At 51.8% G+C, this 21,942-nt stretch overlaps 1 protein-coding gene across 1 annotated transcript; it reads right to left on the minus strand.

Moving 5' to 3' along the window:
• Nucleotides 1-553: 553 nt before the first annotated feature.
• Orai2 (ORAI calcium release-activated calcium modulator 2) lies at nucleotides 554-21,023 on the minus strand. Its single transcript, XM_050127901.1, is given in 5 exon segments — nucleotides 554-4,481; nucleotides 9,684-9,921; nucleotides 20,828-20,848; nucleotides 20,850-20,924; nucleotides 20,926-21,023. Coding segments are annotated over 5 exon segments (945 nt in total). The 5' UTR covers nucleotides 21,009-21,023; the 3' UTR covers nucleotides 554-3,953.
• Nucleotides 21,024-21,942: the final 919 nt, after the last annotated feature.

The raw sequence follows: 21,942 nt of genomic DNA on the forward strand, positions 1-21,942 counted from the left end.
TGAACTCAGGACCTTTGGAAGAGCAGGCAATGCTCTTAATCTCTGAGCCATCTCTCCAGCCCCCAAACCTGGATACTTCTTAATTTGGCTTGTTTTGATTTGGCTTGATTGGGAATTTTGCATCGGCAGAGAGCTCGCGTTAGGAAAAATTCCTAACAATTTGGGGGCCCTTTGGCCTGGGGAGCTACTCCCTGTATGCCTGTGCTTGGCACACCTGACTCCCAGGATCCTCGGGCTGAGGGTCTAAGTTGTTAGGAACAGTGAAGCACAGAGACCGTTCCTAGGAGCTTCTGAGGGCATGAACTGCATCCCCACATTAAAGCCACTAGTTGGTGGCACGTGCTTGTCCTTGCACTGGGGAGGCCGGGACAGGAAGAGCCCTGGGCTAGCCTGGCCACCCACGCTAGCCTAATGGCAGGTTTCCAGTCAAGTGAGCCGCTGTCCCAACCAAAGATGATGTCTAAGGAACGGCACCTGGAGTTGACCTTTGGCTTCCACATGTATATGTGCATGTGTACATAACACACGTGTGCGCGCACGTACACACGCATACATGCACACCCCAAGAAGAAAAACATTTTCCTAGGAGGGACCTCTATGTCTGGGCAACTTTTCCAAACAGTGTCGTGTTTGTTGGTGGCCCAGTAGGTGACCTGGGTAATGGCTCCAGGGCCGTAGAGACCCAAGGGGCCAACACCCCAGGGGCTCCTCTTCTAGAAGCCTGTAAAATCTAGATGACCTTGTCCAGATGCGTTCAGGTGAGCTCAGCCACCCACATCGGGCCTGCCTTTCCCCTCCCTGCTTTCGGAAAGAACTAGAAGGAGGCCCCATTGCCATGGTGAGGTTCCCTAGAGGTGCAGTTGGCAGGGACCTCACTCGGTGTATGCCAGGGTCCCAGCAGCCTGCCTGCCCATCCTAGAAGGTCCCACGCTCACTCTGCCCCGAGGTCAATGCAGCAATAAAAGGCGATGCGATGCATAGACTCCAGGTAAGGCGCTCTCATGCCAGGACTGAGGGGCAGCAGTGCAGTGGGCACGGGCGCTGGGCTGGAGCCCCTGAACCACGGCACACGTTTCTCAAAAGCACAGAATTTTGAAAATTCTATCAATTTATTCAGTTCAATCCAGGGCAACTGCTAAAAACTCCACACACAGGGCAGGCTTTACCTACAGTGTCCAGCAGAAATAGTGGCACAGAGGAAGTCTTGGGCCCTCTGGGCTCCTGTAGCTTGTTCTCAGTAGACCTTTCCGGAAGACGCTAATCACAGTCTGCCTTTGAAGTTTCTTAAATGGAAATGCTTGGATTTTGGAGACTTCGTGGTCAAGTGTACTGGGAGACCATATGCCATGTTGGGAAGGGCCTTGGTGTGTCTGAGGACACCGGTCCCTTGAGCATCAGGAAGGGCTGCATCTTGGACAGACGAAATTAGGGCAAGCCTGTGCAGGCCCCAGGGGCCCACTGTGGTTAGAGCAATGTCTGAAATCAGGTTATGCCTCCAGAAAGTGAACGTCTCGCCTTCAGCCTGCACTGCTGGCTTCTGCCACTGTTCACACAGACGGCTGTCCCCTACCCCGGCACTGGAAGACTGAGAAGACGGGAAGGGACAGCATGAGGGACCACAGGAGATCTACACTGCCATAGATCTGAGAGCACCGGATGCTCTCAGAAAGTGGGTGGGAAGGACGGGTCCACTTTTATTTTGTATGTGTATGTATGTACACACGTGGGTGCCTGCAGAGGCCAGAGTTACAGGCAGTTGTGAGCTGCCCTATGTGGATGCTGGGAATTGAACTCTGGTCTGCTCACCTCCCCACCCCATCCCCCCACCCCTGCCCCACACAAACTCTGACCAGCCCAGGCTGACCTTGACCTCATTATGACCTTGAACTCCCAGCCTGTACCTCCTGACTGCAGGGATTGCAGATGCGTTGGAGGCTTCCTGCCATGTTTGGTTTATGTGGCGCTAGATATGGGACCCAGGGCTTTGTTATGCCAGGCAAACAGACCACCACTGAGCGACATCCTCAGCCTTCAACATGGCGGTCCTAGAGGTGCCCAGCAGTGGGAGCTGCTCATTCCAAAAGATTATCCTGTCTTCCCTGCTGGGACTACAGTGATTCTAATAGTAAATTATTTTCCTTACTATACTTGTGTGTAGTTCCGAGGATGGGGACTGAACTCAGGTCTCCAGGCTTGGTGGCAAGTGCCTTTACCCACTGAGCCATCATGCCTGCCGATGACTAGCATTCTTCAGCAAAACAAATCTAACTGCCCTTCCCAAAGACCCCAGGAAAGCAAAGGTCTAAGACCTCAAGGGTCTCAAGACCTGTCTACAGAGGTGGAGGGTGTTGAAGGACACAGCTTTGAAAGACAGGACAAGGTGTCCTAGTTCCCCAAAGATGTCACAGTTTACAAGGAAGATTCTCCGAGAGGCTCCCCGGGGCCCTCTGTGTGCGGAAGCCTATGCTCAACAGTGTGACCCATTTCCAGAAACCCCAGGCGGGTCTCCAGGCTCCCACAGCACCAAATATAGACTCCTTGCAGGAGCCCAGTCCGGGTGATGCTGCAGATGTGGGTAAACAGGGTGTCCCAGCAGTTCCCACACAGGACATGGACAACACCAGCTGGGTCGCCAGATGCCTGCAATGACAATGCCAAACTCATGCACAAACATGGGGGCAGGGACCTGCACTGAGAGTCCTGGCAGGGCCACAGCAGTGCTGAGTTCCCCTCTTCTCTGCAGTTAACCGTGCCATCATAAGGAATATCCACTTATGTTAGCCTGGAGCAGGCCCCCTGTCCCACCCACAGGCCAGACCAGGCTAACTGCTGTGCTGAAACAGGAAACCCCTTCAGTTTATCCTCTCAGTGTCTAGGGACCACAGGCAGCACGGTAGCTGAGCTGCCCGGTCTCTGAGATGCTGCTCACTGTGTTGACGGAGTCCACAGAGCTGGCCAGTTCAAACCCGTTCTGTGACTAGGACCTGGTGGGAGAGCCTGCTGTGTGGGGGGTGTGTCACCATCTCTGACCTCAGTGAGCGGCTGGTGGTGAACTCTAGGACGTTTCTCCTCAACCCTGCCAAGCCTCCCACACTTGGTCATCTCTCTATGACCAGGCAACCCGGATTCCAATAACGGTATGTGTTACCCTTGTTGAGCTGTGCCTGCCCCAGGATCCTGGACACCTCGTGATACTCTCCAGAGCTGGAGGAAAGCACCAAGCTAAACTATACATAGACCAGTCACCGTTTCCCTGTGTGTCATTGCAAGCCCTGTTACCCTTGTGTCAGCCTTGGGCTCATCTCTGCCCTCTCCAGCAGCCTGTTCTTTATGTGTGTGTGTGTGTGTACGCGTGTGCTCACATGTATGCACGTGCATGTCTTTGACAGTGTCTCACATAGCCTCGAACTCACCATGTAGTAGAGGACGACGTCGAACTCCCGATCCTCCTTCCTCCACTTCCCTAAAGCTGGGATGACCACACCTGGCTACGTAGTGCTGGGGTGCAGACCCAGAGCTTCCTGCACACTAGGCAAGCTGACTGAACCCCAGTCCTCTAGCTGGCCTGCCAATCACAAGGCCCAGATGTCTGAGATTTGCTGTGACCTCTGGTGTGCTGGGACCCCTTTCCCAGGACAAGGTGTTTTCAGCTTGTCCCTGATCCAGGAAGTAAGTCCCCAGGGCCATGTGACCCTGTTTCCTCCTCTGGCCTGTGTGATAAGATGGTTGTATCCTCACCCCTTTAGACCCTCGTGCATCTGAGGAGTACGGAAGAATCGGGGCAGCATCTGTGCAGTCTGCTCAGCAACCCCACTGTGGCGCTTACGATGCTGTGGTGGTTCTCATGAAGCCAGGGTCTGTCTGGCAGCCCCTTGGCTACTCCTGCCGGCGGCACGGTGGCTAATACCGCCTGAGGGTCACTCTCCTGCAAGCTGTGCCATCCCGGACAGGCCTCACACCACCTGCAGGCTCCTCTCGTGCCCATCCAGCTGCACCTTGAGCTTATGCAGCTCCTCGATCTCACGGTTGTGGCGCTCGGTCTTGTGCCGCACCAGCGAGCGGTAGAAGTGGATGGTGAAGACCACAAAGATGAGACCCACGGGCACCATGATGATGGTGGATACCAGTGCGGCCTGCCAGCCTGTGTGGCTGTGGGAGCCTGGCTGGCCCCTGGCATCCACGGGGAGGAACTTGATCCAGCAGAGCAGTACCACCTCGGCCAGGAAGAGCAGGATGCCCAGCACGGTTGAGAAGCCCCAGGCAAGCTCGATGTAGGGGTGCATGCGCTCGTGCGGTGACTCACTGATGGAGTTGAGGTTGTGGATGTTGCTCACGGCTTCCACGTTGGGCAGGATGCACGTGCTGATGAGCAGAGCGAACAGGTGCACGGCCACCAGCACCGTGGTGCAAGCGCTGAAGGCAATGAGCAAGGGCTGCGGGTACTGGTACTGCGTCTCCAGCTGCACCTCCACCATGGCTACCTGTGGGCACAGTAGGGGTTGTGTCAGGTGGGCAGGGGTGTACCCCACCGTGGCCATCAGTGGGGAATAGTAGGTGCGCTGGACATGCTAGGCAAGGGCTGTGCTGCTGAGACACGCCTTCAGCCCTTGGTGGGGGAGTCTGTCTGTTTTGTTGTTGTTTTTTCTATACAGGGCTTCTCTGTGTAGCCCTCACTATCCTGGAACTAGTTCAATAGACCAGGCTGGCCTCAAACTCAGAGATCTGCCTGCCTCTGCCTCCCGAGTGCTGGGACTAAAAGCATGTGCCACCATCCCCTGCCCCCTACCCTGGAACTCACTCTGTAGCCTCAGGCTCGTGCCATTATGCCTGGCTTTTAAAGAACCACTTCTAAGTGAAAGACACACAAACACACGGGGACCAGAAGCCCCGGCTTTTTCTGGTGGCCGGGATCTGCAGTCATTCCTGCACACCCTCCATGTGCTTCCCGCTCACACTTCCCCTGCAGCCTGTAGCACCATCCCGGGGCACTACCGCTGTGGACTGCTCCAGGGAGGGTGTAGTTGGAATTCGGGCCAGCAAGAGGTCCAGGAAAGCAAACAAGTCAAAGAAGGAGCCTGGGAGGCAGAAGCTCAAGGGAGGCCTTCATGCTACCGCCTGGACCTCCTAGGTCTAAGCTATCCTTCTTGATGATGACGGTGATTAAGTGTGTGTGTGTGTGTGTGTGTGTGTGTGTGTGTGTGTGTGTGTATGCGTGTGTGTGCATGCATGCGTGTGTGTGCATGTGTACACCCCCTGGAGGTCAGGGGACCACGTCAGGGGTTGGTTCTCTCTCTCCACCTAGTTTAGAGGTGAGTTCTGTCGTATTTCTGCCGTGCCTGCCCCAGCACAGCCTGGGGGTGCCCAGTCAATTCACCTCTCTCTCCCTCCATCTTGCCATAGCGGAGCTGAGATTACAGACACACACCAGGGCACCTGGCTTTAAAAACATGGGATGGATCTCAGATGACCAGCCTTGTTCAGCTGTCTTCAAACTTTCTACAATCCTCCTGCCTCAGCCCTCTAAGGTTATAGAAGGCTGTCAGGCTATAGTCAAATGCCACCACATCCGTCTTGTAAAAACAAGAAACGCAGTGCTTGGGAGGCAGAGGTAGGATCTCTATGAGTTCAAGGCCAGCCTGGTCTACAGTGTGACTCCCCAGGCAGCCAAGGCTGCAGGACGAGACCCTGTCTCAAATCAAACAAACAAAGACCTGATTCAGCCTCAGCCTTAGTCATCAGCTTCTCCCAGCTGCCCTGAAGTCTGAGTGACAGTTTGCTTCGAGGGCGGTAGACTAAGGAAGCCCCCAGGCTCACAGCCCATCTCGGTGGGTTTTTTCTTCTTTTCAAAAGTTTTTATTTAATTATGTAGTGTGTGTGCGCGTGTGTGCGTACATGTGTGTGCCACAACATGCATGTGGAGATGAGAGGAAAAGGTGCACAGGTAGTTTCTCTTCCTTCTACAATGTGGGTCCAAGGACTGAACTCAGGCCATCAGACTTGGCAGCAAGTGTCTTTGCCTAATGCCTGGACTCTGCTTTTGCAGAGTCTGAATATTTTGGTTGATTTTTTTTTTTTTGAGACAGCATTTCTGTCGCTTGGGAGCCTGTCCTGCTGTCTTGGAACTCCCTCTGGCTGACCTTGAACTCACAGAGATCTGCCTGTCTGACTCCCCAGTGCTGAGATTAAAGGCATGCACTGCACTACCACCTGGCCAGGGTTGTTTTCTACCTCCCGTGGGGCATTTTGTGGTGGGTTTTAACAGCCCACTAGAGGAAACTCCCAGAAGAGGCGCAAAGGGCACCAGGAAAGTTCTTCAACGTATCTACAATTTGCTTCTGGGAGCATCTACCAGTACTGGGGGAACTGCACACACGCAGTAGAAATGAATTGTTACAATAAAGCACGGCAGCCTTGGCCACGCTGAGGTCACACGGTATCTGGGCCTGCCGGTGCACTCAAGACTACCGCCGTGAGGTCTAGACAGCCCTCTCATCTCCAGAATGCAGACTCCCTGTCTGATGCTTCACAGAACCTGTCTGGAAATCTCACAACTGGCTTCAGCTTTCGTTTGGGTGAGCGTTTTGTTGGGTGAGGTGCTATAAATTCTTCCAAAGTTTGGGGAGCCAAATGCTCTAAAGGCCTGGGTCCAAAAATGACAGCTGCTGACGGGAGTGAGTTCCAAGCCTGTGCCGCACAGAGAAAGGGGCCATCTGTCTGGGGGCGTGGCTCGGGGGCACACTGCTTGCCTGGCAGCCACCCACAGCCCCGGGCTCCATCCTCAGCACCACACACACACACACACACACACACACACACACACACACACGGGAGGGGAGGGGAAGCACGGGGGTGGATGGGGGAGAAAAGGAGCTGAGAGGTGTGTCCCTTTAGTCCGAACACTCGGGAGGCAGAGGTAGGGGATCTGAGCTGGAGGTCGGCCTGGACTACATAGTGAGTTCAATTCAAAGATAGCCCGTCTACACAGTGAGGCCCTGTTTGAAAATAAAAAATGAAAAAGGAAATGGGCAATTAAATATTAAAGTCCTGTAAAATGTCTCAACTGTCCTCCAAAACTGAAACAAACGAGAAGCAGGTGAGAAACTGCAGCTCTGCACAGCGGCGGGAGAGAGAACGCGTCCCAGCTTTAAGGGCAGCATCTGCTGTGGTGGCGCACGCCTTTAATCCCAGCGCTCAGGAGCCAGAGGCAGGTGGATCCCTGTGAACTCAGGGTCAGTCTGGTCTACACAGAGTTCCAAGATGGTCAGGGCCTTGAGCTCTCGCCCCTTCTGCTCCTGCCTGGCCAGTGCTGGGATGATGGAGTGGGACACCATTACCTGTGCGTGCTGGGCAGTGCTGGACCGCAGAGCCCCCCTCCCCAACCACTGCCGAGCCCTAGCTCTTTCTGACCGTGACAGTTTCCTGTTCCTTGAAGACAGCGACAGCCGGGGGAGTCAAGGGGTACTTTCGGCCAAACTTTAAATTCTAGTCACACAAACTGATTCATCCTGAGTATCAGGAGAGGGGTGGATCCAGTTTGCCGTGTGGCCGTGGTGGTGCCTGGTATTGCTGCTGACCCTCGTCTTCTGCAGAGGCTCCCACAGCCTCGTTTGGGCCCCGTGTCTCTATGTGAACTGTAACCAGCAGGCCCTGGGGAAGATGAAATGAGCTTCGGACCCAGCACGGTGACGTAGACCTTTAAGCTGCAGCAATCAGGAAGCTGAGGCAGGATCATGAATTTGAGGCTATGCACTGGCACCACACCTGACAATGGCTGACTTTCCCTCCCTGATGGTCACACTAGCACTGAATTCACCTGGTAGCTGAGGGGAGCTTGGAACTTCTGCTGCCTCTGCCTCCACCCGCTGAGGGCGGGGCTGGGGCTCTGCGCAAGCCAGGCAAGCACTGCACTGGCTGAGCTCATCAGCACAATGACGTCACGGGGGGGGGGCACTGGGGAAGTAGCCAGTGCCAGAGCGGAGGTCCTAGGGACTGAGACGTGGCATGTCGCAGTGGTTAAAGGGTGTCTGCCCTGCCATCATGAGGACTTCTATTTGGGTCCCAACACCCATGTCAAAGCTAGACACAAAAAAGGAAAATCTGAACAGTGCCCTAGAGAACGACAAAAGGAAGGAAACAGAAAATAAAGAGGTCTACATTCGACCTCCAGTAACACACAAACATCACAGAAAAGGAAAAAGAGAAAAGCAGGAACAAAAGCCCCAAGTATTGCTAGAGGTTATTGCTCAGAGGAGGGTGGCCTCTGCCCCACCCTGTGTGGTCTGGTCCTCTCCCACTGTGGCCCACTCACAGCCAAGTGAGTTCTTCCGCTGCAGTGGCTTTCCACGTAGGATGTTTACTTTATCCTGGTCTGCCAGTTTGGGAACAGAGGCTGTGGAGACAAGCTATTATTTGACTTAAGCACACAGCAGGGGTAATTCCCGGGGGGGGGGGGGGGGGGGGGCGGGTACGGGGCAGAGGTAACTCATCTTGTCCTGGGGCGACTCCAGAGACTGCGGCAGCCAGGAGCCAGGCTGGAAGCCTGCCGCACTGTCACCAGGGGGAGGCCACATCAGCATCTATAACTCCAGCGGAGCTGGCCACCCGCCATAGTCCCCCAGTCTCTGCTCAAGCTCCTCAGATTCCCAAACTCCTGCGTGAGGCCTGAGATAGGGCCAACAAAACATAAAATTTCCCAGTAACCCTTACTCACCAAAGCTATTTTGTTTGTTTGTTTGCTTGCTTTCCGAGACAGGGTATAACAGCCCTGGCTGTCCTGGCACTCACTCTGTAGACCAGGCTGGCCTCAAACTCACAGAGATCCACCTGCCCCTGCCTCCTGAGTGCTGGGAATAAAGGTGTGCGACACCACTGCCTGACTCTGAGTCTACCTCTATAGTATTAGTTATTTTATTTGCTTTGTGTGTGTGTGTTCATGTGTGAGTGTGCACAAGTGTGCTCATAGGCATGTTTATGGGTATGTCACAAACTTCAGGATTTATTTCTCAGGTGCTTTCCACCCCTCTTTGTGTGTGTGTGCATGTGTGCATGGTGTGAGTGTATGTATGCTGATAGTTGTGTGTATGTGCACATGTGTGTGGGTGCTCATGCATGGGGAAGCAGGGTCAGCCCAGAGCTCTGCAGCATGGATGATCCTGCTAGTCAGCTTGCTCTGAGGATCTCCTCTGTGTCTGACTCCTGAGGCTGGAATTACTGAAAGCCACCAGGCTCACCCCCATCCATGGGCTGCTGAGATCTGAACCCTTGTCCTCAAGCTTGTATTACAAATGCTGTCAACTGCTGAGCCATCTCCCAGGCTCTTTGCTTATTAATGTATTTAGTCTGTGTGTGTATGTGTGTGTGTGTGTGTGTGTGTGTGTGTGTGTGTGAGAGAGAGAGAGAGAGAGAGAGAGAGAGAGAGAGAGAGAGAGAGAGAGCGCGCGCGCGCGAGAGAGAGCAGGCACACATATGCTGTGGAGGTCAGAAGACAACTTTCCCCTAACTTGGATCTCTCCTTCCGCTGTGGGTTCTAGGGAATGAACTCAGGCTCTCATGCTTTCCTCCACTTTCTTTGCAGAGCTGGGTTTCTATCACGGTTAGGAGAAGTGCTCCCTGGAGCACTGCGAGACCTCAGGAAACTTATTTGCTGGGACTATGCTCGCCCAGCCCCCCACCCTTACACTCACCATGGCGAAGCCAGAGAGGAGGGCGGAGGTCCTGCTGGAGGCTTTCAGCTTGGCCCTGCTCAGGTACAGCTTCCTCCAGGACAGCGCCTGCACTGAATGGTGGTTGGAGGTGACCAGTTCCAGGTAGCTGCGCCGGACCCAGTCGCGGTAATCCATGCCCTTGTGGCCGGGCTCAGGGCAGGCAGGGGTGGAGGGGTCCATGGGCACATTCAGCTCTGCACTCATGGTGGGAACCAGGCTAGAGGAGGGAAGACAGGTCATGTTAGAGCATCTGAGGTGGTTCTTGTGCAAAACCCAGAGTCTGAGGCCTTCTGTGGTTTTTGTTTTTTAAATATATATTACTACTTCTTATTCCAAGTGGGAAGGACCCACTTTTTTTAAAATGTATTTTTAAGGTATTGTGCCCGCATTGAGGGTGTCGGGTACCCCAGAACTAGAGTTACAGACAGTTGTGAGTTGCCATGTGGTACTATTTCCTATCCATGTGTGCATGCCTTTGTCAGTGTATGTGCACATGTGTACATGTGTGTGGGTACATGTGCCTGTACACTTGTGGAGCCAGCAGACAGCAGTGGGTGTCCTTCTCTATCACTCTGCCTATTCTTTGGGGGTCTCTTTTTGATTTAGGGGTCACCATCTCTCCGCAAAGTTGGAATTCAGCAAGCGCCAGTGTTCCTTCTGGTTCTGCCCTCCTCAGACAGACACAGGATGCATGGTTACAGACATACAGAGGATGCCCAGCGTGTTAGGCTGATGTGGGGACATGGCCTCCATTCCTCACGGCTGAACACCAAGCATTCTTAATGGCTGGAACCTCTCAGCAGCCCCAGACTTTGTTTAAGACTTATTTGTTAGCTTGGCGGTGGTGTCACAAACCTTTAATCCCAGCACTGGGGAGGCAGAGGCAGACAGATGGCAGAGTTTGAGGCCAGCCTGGTCTACAGAGTGAGTTCCAGGACAGCCAGGGCTACACAGAGACCCCTGCCTCAAAAAGCCAAAACCAACCAGGCAACAAACAAACAAAAAAAACTGTTTTCTTCATTTTATTTATATGAGTGTTTCCTTCCAGGTATGTGTGTGTACACACATGTGCCTGGTGCCAGCAGAGGACACTGGAGCCACAGACCTGGAGAAACAAATGACTGTGAGACACGTGTGGCGAGGGCACTGAATGGTCCTCAGGACAAGCAGGAAAAGCTCTGAATCCCTGAGCCCTCTCTCTAGACCCTGGTCTAAATGCTTTCGCTATACTTTAATTTGTGATTGTGTCGCGAACCCAAACATTCACCTGACACAGCATGCATCTGGAGGCCAGAGGACAGCATGCAGGAGTTGGTTCTTTCCTTCCACCATGTGGCTCTCTGGGACCAAACCTCAGTCGTCACAATTGCCAGCATCTTGCTAGCCCTGCAAAGAGCCAAAATCTCAATTCTCTGATGTGGGTTCCCCTCTGTATGATGTGAATACCACTGGTGAATAAAGAAGCTGCTTTGGACCTATAGCAGCGCAGAACTTAGCTAGGTGGGGGAAACTAAACTGAATGCCGGGAGAAAGGGCGGAGTCAGAGAGAAGCTACGTAGCCCTGCCGGAGATAGGTGCCGGAACTTTTCCTGGTAAGCCACAGCCATGTGGCGATACACAAATTAATGGAGATGGGTTAAATTAAGATATAAGTGTTAGCCAGTAAGAAGTTAGAGCTAATGGGCCAAGTAGTGTTTTAAATAATATAGTTTCTCTGTGATAATTTCAGGGTTGAGCAGCCAGAAACCAAGCGGCCTTTCAACAACAAACTGGCGCTCCAATGTGTGCTATCTAAATCCACATAAAACCTGAGAGGACTTGGAAAGGAATTCTAGACACTAAAAAACAAAGTTTAGCTGAATTTATTTTCCCGAATGGGCTTTGCTAGGTGGCGGCACACTGCAGCTCCTTTACGAGAGGTTTTCCTGATTCAGTGGAAGCAGAAAAAGTCACAGTTTTGAAATGCTGGCTTTCTGGGCTGTGCTGCCAGCGCAAACTCTGACTCTTTCTGGAGGTCCGGCTATGGAGCATTTAAATGGGGTTGGTGAAGAGAGCGCTACAGCTTGCCTAATGGCAGCACAGACTGGCTGGGCAAGCAGACAGCGCCATTTCCCCTAGCAATGGCGCCACGTAAGTTCATAAGGGCGGCTTAGCATTTTAAGAAGCACTTCTGGTCAGAAAATAATTACAAATGCACAATAAAGACAAATTCAGATGGAAAAGACCTCTAAATGGGTCACAGTGTTGGATAAATGTACATAGGCTTGGGTGAGAGAAGAAAAAGAATATAGACAGTTATAAAAAGGAATAAATGGTTTAAAAAAAAGGCAAAGTCTTTAAAGAGACAGAGTACAGACAGACATAAAGGAATAAATATAATAAAATAAATATTAAAAAGTAAAAACAAGCCACGTAAAAATGGTAAATTCACAGAGAGTCTGGATTATGTACACTATTGTATTTTCTTTTTTCTTTTTCTTTTTCTTTTTTTACTGTGAAGGAGCTAAGTACAGAGAGACATTTCATTGTATGGCTGCTAAGCTAAACCAGCATATATATTCTAAAGGTATCATGACTTCCAAAATTGGGTCTAAGGTTCTGCTTTTGTTTCCACAGAAGATGAGAACCTGTAGAATCCTTCCAGACTAATGTGGTTTGATGGGCCAAGAGCCCCCCTAGAAGATCACTGTGAACACCCCCAAAAATACTATGCCCAATAAACAGTAGGAAGTAGTTTAGAGAGAACTATGCCCAGATTCCCTAAATGATTGTTTATAATTATTTTTTACATTTATAGGGGGATATGATATAGATACGAATAATTTGCATTGGTATAGATCTTGGTTTATTGATACAAATTTATGGTCAGTTCTGTTATACTGTGTATATGTATTGCTGGTCTTGATTAATAAATCATGTTTGTGTAGCTCATTTAAAAATGTAATGTATAATTAAGAAATATAGGTTAATAGATAGTTATCTATAATAGTCAAGCTTGTAGTCATGTTTGATTTTCTAAATGTACAGAGATGTATTTCAGATGGATAAGGATTCTTCAAATCTTTCAAAGACTACAGAATATGGCATTTAAAATGTTTTAAGAATTTAGAACTTTTCGTGACAGTGAGACACATCTGCTCCTGGGAGCACCAACTACTTCAAGAGGAAAATGGGCATCGAAGAGGCTCTTCATGGAGTTTGCTAGCCATTTGGGCAACAAACTGCTCTTGCCTGGACTACCTAACTGGACATGAAGAACCCGCAGAGAGATGACTGCTGAACTTGCCTAAAGGCGAGATGATCCTTTGGAGTCCCTGCTTCATGAAAGGGTCTGCTAGACATCCTACAGGACATAGAAGAAGTGACTGACAAACTGTCAATATAGGCAGAACTGTCTTTGATATTTCCTGCTTCATGGAAAAGTCTGCGGATACTATGGGCCTGAAGGCTGAAGATGGACCTCCAAAGGTACAGAAGAACCTTGGGTGACTGTCCAGGCAGCGAGATGTCTCTGTCAATTCTAGAGTTTTGGAAGTTATTTACAATGCACTTCCTGTTTACTTAGGTAATATTATATCCTTCTGGAGTCTTTGATGGAGTTGAAGAATTTATAATTATAATTATAGTTTTACTTAGTTATGATAAATGATAAAATAGATATAAATATTATAACTAATTCTTGCTTGGTAACTGTTTTGTTATATGTAATCTTACTGTTAAAATTAAAACCTTCCTTTTTATTTAAACAGAAAAGGGGAAGTGATGTGAGATTCCCCTTTGTATGCTGGGAATACCATTGATTAATAAAGAAATTGCTTTGGATCTATAGCAAGGCAGAACTTAGCTAAGCAGGGGAAAAACTAAACTGAATACTGGGAGGAAGAAGGCGGGGTTTAGAAGAAGCCAGGGAGCTATTGCCAGAGACAGACTTGCTGAAACCTTGCTGGTAGGCCACAACCTTGTGGTGATGCACAGATTAAGGGAGATGGGTTAAATTAATATGTAAGAGTTATCCAATAAGAAGCTAGAGCTAATGGGCCAAGCAGTAATTCAATTAATACAGTTTCTGTGTGGTTATTTGGGGGCAGAGCTGCAGGAACAAACAAGTGGCCTCCTACAACAATACTTTTGAGACAGTGCTGAGGCAAAGATGATATGATCCTCTGCTTCCACCACCAACCAATCAAAGGCCTGCGTGCCATCGCTCTGTTAGGCAGCATCAAGCAGGAAACCCAGGGCCTCCGGTGTGTCAGGTGGACACCTACCAACTGAGCTGCATCGCCAGCACCTGTATACCAAACCCTAGGCAGGTGTGGGGGTGCACACCTTTAGTCCCAGCACTTAGGAGGCAGAGGCAGGAGGATCTCTGAGTTTAAGGCCAACCTGGTCTACAGAGTGAGTTCCAGGACAGCCAGGACCACATAAAAAAAAAAAAAAAACTGTCTCACAAAACAAAACAAAAAACCTCAAACCTACAATGTGTGCATATGTGTGTGTTTGTGTATTTGTTAGCATGTGTAGGAGTGAACGAGCATGATAACATGTGTACAGAAGCCAGAGTTTACACTGGGAGTCTACAATCACTCTTTGGCAATCCTCCTGCCTCTGCCTCCCCAGCACGGGGTTTACAGGTGCATCTGCCTGCACAGCTTTACGTGGGTGGACTAGACTCAGGCCTTCATGCTTGATGAACATGGCAAACACGTTATGACTGAGCCGTGTCCCCAGCCCTGTGTTGTTTTGAGATAATGACTTGCTATAAGCTGGCCTCAGACTCATGACCCTGTCTCAGCATCTTGAGTGTTGGAATTCTAGGCCTACACCACTTAGCTTGGTTTCCAAGTCCAAAGGCAGAGGCATGGGGTCTAAAGGTAGCTTGGGTTTGGGGCCCTGGACTCTAAGGGAGTCTGCAAGATAGAACACAGGGCCCTCTGCAGAGAAGGGGGTCAGCACGCAATGCCCATGCTGCTGCTCTGTGAGGTTGGATCCACCTCGCTCCTGACACTCAGGACAGAGTCTATTTGTGTGACTAGAATTTAAAGTTTGGCAGGAAGTACCCACTGACTCCCCTGACTGCTGCTGTCTTCAAGGAATGGGGAACTGTCACACCGAGAGAGAGCTAGGGGTCGGCAGTGGGGAAGGGGCTCTGCGGTAGTGCTGCTGCCTGAGTCTGCATCGCTTACTGGTAGATTCTACACAAATACTCTACCCCTAAGCTATGCCTTTGTCCTCACTGGGGCACTCTAGGTACTGTTCAACGACTGCCACACCCCAGCCCCTCACTGGGGGATTCTAGGCAGGGGCGGCTCTACCTCTGAGCCACACCCCAGCTCCTCACTGGGGAATTCTAGGCAGCATGAGTTAAAGTTTCTGCTCAAACTCTCCCCACTACTTCCCTCGGTTGCTAGCATGTGCATCTGTGTATCGTGTGCATACACGGTACCCATGGAGGCCAGAAGAGGTCAGATGGCCAGGAGCTGCAATATGGGTGTTGAAAGTCAACCCAAGTCCTCTGGAAGAGCAGCCAGTGCTCTTTACTGAACCATCTCTCCAGCCCCTTCTGCTCTTTTTTACTTTTTGCAAGTTACTCAGGTTGATCCTCCTGCCTCAACTTCTGTGACACATGAATTGCAGGCCTGTCCACCAGACCCAGCTACTTGCTGGATGCTTGAACACAATGTCCCTGAAGACCCAAAGCTGTTTGCAATGTGAGGGTGGGGTATTTCTCGGCAGTTACTAGCTTCTCAAATCTAATCTTAAACATGGTAAGTCACCTCCAAAACCTATAGTGACTTTCTAAATTGAGCCACACCCAGGCTGCAAGAGAAGCCTTTATTAGCAAAAGGAAAGTGAGAGTGGGTTGAGGCAGGAAGATATAAAGTTGATGGCCATGCTATGCTATGAGCTATGGTTTTGTGTGTGTGTGTGCATGTGTATGTGTGTGGCTACAGGAGGACATCAGGTGTTGTCCTTTACTGTTTTCTACTTTGAGACAGGCTCTCATGTTCCCAGCCACCCCTGCTGCTGCCCTGCAGTCTGGGATAACAGACAGATGCGCATGTCCAGCTTTTACCCAGGCCCTGGATATCTGAACTCAGGTCCCCTTGCTTTCTGAACCATCTCTTTCGCTTCTGAACTGGGCTGCATGGGAGACCCTGTATCAACGTGACAGCGTGAGGGCCAGAGAGACAGCTCTGCAGCCTTGCCACCAACCCTGATGGCTGGAACCTACACTGTGGGAGGAGAGAACATGTGAAAGAGCCCGGCCAGGGCTACACAGTGAGGCCCTGTCTCACTGTACAAAGGGAAGGAGGGATGGAAGAAAAGGGAGTGGGAGAGAGAGGATCCATCAACTGACATCAGCATGCTTTATTTTGAGGCAGGGTCTTTCTATGTTCCCAGCTGTCCTGAAACTCACTATGTAGACCAGGCTCGCTCCAAACTCACAGGGATCCACCTGCCTCTGTCTCCCGGGTGCTGGGATTAAGGGTGTGCACCCCCACACCGCACGCTTTAAAGAGACACACAGATCAAAGATCTCTGGGCTCCCTCCTAGTGGACTTTGGGTCTGGCAATGGCGTGGAATGAAGCTCAGGGGTGATGTGTTAAGGTGTATGACTCGGGCCAGAGATGGCGCAGTGGTTAAGAGCAAATAACTGCTCTTCCTGGAGACCTGAGTCCGACCCCCAGCACCCACAACAGGCAGCTTACAACGGCCTGTAAATCCAGGGGAATCTGATCTCTGTGGGCACTTGTATTCATGTGTACACCTTCCACATACACAATTAAAAAAAATAAAAATCAATCTTCAAAAAAGATGATCCCCACTGTTTAACTAAGCATTGGCATCCAGTCCCTTTTACTCAGGGTAGCCTGCGGCAGCACACTCCGGGTGGATCCAGCTGGGTAATCTCTTCGGGACAAGCCCGAGGGCAAAGGCACCTTGCAGCTGGCTTGGCATCAGACAATAACTCCTGTGTTCAGAGCTCCCAGGCCCCAGGAAAAGCCTACCTAAGGCTTAGAGCACAGGCAGGTGGGCTGTGGTGCAGGCCTGTCATCCCCGCCACTGTGCCACCACTGTGGAGGCTGAGTCAGGAGGAGTGAGAACCTCAGGCCAGTGTGGGCTGCAGGGTGAGGTTGTGCGTGCGTGTGTGTGTGTGTGTGTGTGTGTGTGTATGTGTGTGTGTGCGTGCATGCATGTATGTGAGGGAGGGAGGGGAGGAGAAGGGGGCAGGAAGAGAAAGAACACACACCAGTGAGATGGCTCAGTGGGGAAAGGTGCTTGTCACCGAGCCCAGGATCAGAGTTCCATCCCTGGGGCCCTCACAGTGGAAGGAGAGAGCTGACTCCCGCCATTGTCTTCGGATCCTGACAGGGGCACTGTGGCATACACCAAAATAAGTAAAATGCAATTTAAAAGAAAGAAAACAGTGAGACAGAGAGAGAGAGAGAGGGGGGGGGGAGGGAGGGAGGGAGGGAGGGAGGGAGAGAGAGAGAGAGAGAACATCAGGGCATCAGGGCGTCTGAGGATTAGCAGTGAAGGAAGAACCTCTTCATGTCACTCCCTAAGAGGACCAAAAGGGAAGAGAGGAGGTGGTAAGGGTCCTTTGTCTTGCCTTCCTCCTTGTTCTAAGGCAAGCTGAAGATCCTCAGCTATTATTGGCCAAAGGGTCCCCAGGGAACAGATCTGTGGTCCCTCTAGGGAACAGCCAGTGGCAACAATATCTTCACTTGTTTTTGTGCATGTGTGTAGGAGACTCTCTCTGGCTAGCCTAGCCTAGACCTTGCTATGTAGACCACAAGGTCTGCCATCTCTGTCCCTGAGTGCCACCACACCTGGCCTCCGGGTCTGTTTACAGGAATGACAATTTGAGGACTATGGTCACATGTCACCACACCTGCAGCTAGCAGCACCTGGGATAATTACCTCCTCAAGGATGCTTCCTCCCTGGGAGGAGATTCAGACAAATATTTCTCACCACTCCATGGTTAGGTCCAGTGACTGAACACGTCACAGTTTGGAAACAAGCATGAACCCCCCCACCGCATAACACAGAATGAAGCCTGAAGTCTGGAGAAAACAGCAGAGTTGTGAAAAGCAATCCTCACTCCCCAAGACCCCATGGGTACTCACACAACTGTTGTTATACATCAAAGAAAGAGGGCCGGAGGGCCTGAGGGCTAGCTTAGTGGTGAAGCACCTGCTGGCATACCCCAGTGAGGGGCTGGGGTGTGGCTCAGTGGTAAAAGGACTACCTAGCTTTAGGCTGAATCTCCAGCATGGCAGAAAACTGGGTGGGATGGTGGTGCACACCTGAAATCCCAGCACTGGGAAGGCGAGGCAGGGAAATTAGGAGTTCAAGGCCATCTTCTGCTATAAAGTCAAACCCAGTCTGGGCTATAGGAGACCCTTTCTCAAAATAAAAAACAAAGCAAAACAAAACTCAAACAAACAAAAATTGTGGGGAACCAAGGAAGCCTTGTGTGGATGTGCAGGGAGGTGAAGTCCTGAGCGAACACATTGTATTGACAAGGGCCAAGGCCTCAGACCCGTGGGAACTGGCAGAGCCTTCCTCCAGGTGAGTTCAGAGGCAACGCCTTCCTCTGGACCAAGCAGGTGTTTATAAATGATTGACCAGTGTGCAAAGCCAGGCAACTGCAGCTTCTTCCTCCAGGAGGACTGCAGCCTGGGAGGGGCCGTGACCCCAATCCTTTGACACCTTTGGTAGGGTGCAGTGTCAGAGGACTCGGAGGCTGAGGTAGGGGACAGAGATACACGTGGCTGCACTCAGAGCCATCCTCTCCTTGTGCTATACATAATAAACTCACCGAGGACCAGGCTGTTGTATATCAGAGTGAGCATGGCCCGCCTGATCCCAGCTTTTCTGTACCTGGATCTGTGTGTCCCCTCGTCATCCCCTTGTTGCTCCACTCAGGTTTCCAGGACCAACCCAAGCAGGATGGGGTGAAAAACCAAACAAAAACCCCACAAGAGAATGAAACTCTATCTTCAAAGAACTCATGCCCCAAAGGGGAGCCAGACAAGCGGGAAACACTCTTATCCAGTTAGCTACCTGCTTCAGCGGTTGGGGGTAGGGGGGGGGGGCTGAAGGGCTGTCTGTCTGTCACATGCATACCACATTAGGGCATACAGACGTGGGTAGAGAGGCAATGTAGCATACACAGACCCTTTGGACACTGGAGGTAGAAGCATGTACGACTCTTGCAGAAGACCAGACTTAACTTCCCAGTACTCAAGTCAGACCTTAAGTCTTGCTCCAGGAGGTTTGATGCCCTCTAGGGGCCTCCATAGGCACCTGCACTCATGTGCACATACCCCCCCCAAGACACACCTATATAAGCAAAAATAAAAATAAAATCTCAAGCAAACAAAAAACAAAAGCTGGCCCTCAATCCAAGACAAGATGTTGCTCACATGGAGGGTTCTGAGAGGCAAGAAAATGAAGCCAAGTTTAGGAATGCTACCCTCCTCCAGAAGGTGGGCAGGAAGACTGGTTGACAGACAAGGAGACGGAAGACTCTTGGGGCCTGGGGCAGCAGCCTGGAGCTAGGTGCAGACACAAGAGTAGGGCTATTGTGGACTTTCTCCAACAATGCTAGGACCTGGGAGCGTGTTGGGAGATGGCTTGTGGAGGGGCTGGAGAGCTGGCTCAGCCATCAAGAGCACTGGCTGCTCTTCCCGAGGACCCGGGTTCGAGTCCCGGCACCATCTAGCAGTTCATCACCATCTGTGACTCCAGTTCAGGGGCTCAAAGGACGGAAAGGACTCATGACATAAGGGAGACGGCTACCCAGGGGACCACAGATGAGGAAGACCCCCGCGGCTCCAGTCTGAGAGCCTGGCTGAGCTAGGCTATGCAGAGAGCCCCAGAGTGGCTGGGGTGGGCTTGAAGAGCTGTGTGCCTCTGAGTCTTGAGACAGGCCTGCAGGTCCAACACGTGCCACCCTCCACTGTGATTAGTCCAGAGGTTCAAATCCACTTTACTTTCTTTTCCCTTTCCTTTCCTTTTTTTTTTTCTTTCTGAGATAGGGTCTTATGTAGCCCAGGTTGGCCACCAACCCAAAACATAACCAAGGATAGCCTTGAACTCTGGATGCTCCCAGCTCCAAGTGCTGCAATTACATGCCTGGCTTACATGGTGCTGGGGACTGGACCCAGGGTTTCCTGCATGCTAGCCAAATGTTTTGCTAACTGAGCCACATCTGCAGCCCCCACCTGGCCCTCTTCCTACTGCTGGTTTTGTTCTGAGGCAGGGTCTTGCTGTGTAGCCCAGGCTGACTTGGAACTTGGGACTGTCCCGCTCCATCTCCGAGTACTGGGTTTATAGGTATTTGCCATCAGCCCCTCCTCAAGCCCATTCCTTATACTCCTAGGACCTATCTTGGTTCAACCCCTGCCCCAGGGGGAGGAACAGAGTCTGGCCCACTACACACTCCACGCTCAGGCTGGAGGGGGAGCGCTGAGACAAAGATGGAGCCCACGTCTGTCAGACAGCATCAGCTCTAAGAATTGCTAGGCAAACTGAACCTTTTTTTTTTTTTAAATAAAGAGCAGAAGATGAGGTCTTGTAGGGGGAAAAGAAACCATAAACCGGCGAGACTGCTAGACAAGCCGTTCTCTTGTCTTGTCAGGTTTGTTTTAAGCAGTCCAGGCAGCAGGTTATGGAGTCTGCTTGTTTTAACTTCCTCTAAATATCTGGGGCACGGGAAATGTCTCCTGTCACCCACGCACAGGAGAGGTGCAGCGGCCAGCCAGAATCAGCCACCTGCACTTCTGTCCCTTACTTTAGGGAATTCCCTGCAACTGCTGGACCTGGGAATCAGCTGGTAGCCCCAAGCTCTGAGTCCTCTGACACGGCACCCTACGAAGGGTACCAAGGGATTGGGGTCACGGGACCACCACTCTGCCCTTCGGTCATTCTGTCCCTTTCTCTCCATCCCATACCTGCCCACGAAGAAGCTCTCTCTCCTCTCCCGTTCAGTGTCCCTAATCCAATTCCTCTCTGCGCCCCCTAGCTGGGAGGGAACCTTCTCCTGTCCTCTTCAGACCCTTCCGAGACAAAAGAAGGATGAACGTTCCCACCCTCACCCCAAGCACTCACCCTGGCTCCCCAGCCCTCAGTACTTGGCTCCAGCTCCCAGCTCCCGCTTGTGGCTGGCGTCTGTGTCTCCGCCGGCCGGCTGGCCCCGTGGCCAGGCCAGGGCGGAGGATTGGCCCCCTCCTTCTTTCCGCCCGCAGCCGCTGCCTAGGCAACGTTGCGCCGCCGCCGTCATGTGACCCATCCGTGGGTCCCGCCGCGGACCATGTGACCTGAAGAGCTGGGTGGGGACCTACCTCTCGTCCAAGATCCATGGGGTCCTCGCCCCAGCAAAGTGCAGTCATCCCCGTGGGACCCAGGTGGGTGGATCTGAGCGTGGGAGAGCGCCGCTCCTAGCAGAGTATCACTAGGGGATGCCCAGCATCTGTCTTTGGCAGCATGGAGAGGTGGGGACAGGGCGAGAGCACTGCAGAGTGGGAAGAGGGGTGCAACAGGCTCAGCTCGGCGACATCCTGGTTTATCCAGGTTGTGCAGTGACACCAAGCACAGGGAGCTACTGTGGTCACTCATGTGGCTCTGGGTTCCAGCAAGACCGTGAGAACCATACAGTGTCCCTGTAAGGCACACGCACTATTGCTAAGCTCAGGCGTTGCGTGGATGGTAGAGACGGGTCATTTGGACGCTGCGGAAGGGCACGCCCTTCCACGCCCTGCTGCAGCCCCCCCCCCCCCTTTGCTGGTGAAGTCTGGGGTTTTACAACCGAGAAACTTAACAGAAACGGTCTCAGCAGGAAGTGCACAGTAGGTAACTGAGAAACAAGAAGAAACACCAGCGCCGCAGTGGGTGCCTCGTGGCCCCTCAGAGCGCTTCCTATTTGCCTGGTAGGCTGCTGCTGCGCGCTCTACATAGGACTTTTCCATCTGCCGCAATAGCACTGGACTGTGACACATTTACCCAGAGGAACGAAAAATTCCACTCGTGTCCAAGTTTCCTGACTACTGAGAGAGTTGAGATGTTGTTGACATCAGTTTCAACTCGAGTCCCAGAGCCCAGGCACTTAGGACGGGAAAACCGATGCCTCCCTCCTGGTGCCGACCCACCTGGCGGCACGCCACCGCATGCGCTCTGCTACTGCCCCAGCTCCGCTTGTTTTCTCAAGGCAATTGCCAGGCGACTTG

The sequence above is a fragment of the Alexandromys fortis genome, unplaced genomic scaffold, assembly GCF_014885135.2.
Source record: "Alexandromys fortis isolate MF-2015 unplaced genomic scaffold, M_Fortis_MF-2015_v1.1 scaffold_291, whole genome shotgun sequence".
Classification (NCBI taxonomy): domain Eukaryota; kingdom Metazoa; phylum Chordata; class Mammalia; order Rodentia; family Cricetidae; genus Alexandromys; species Alexandromys fortis.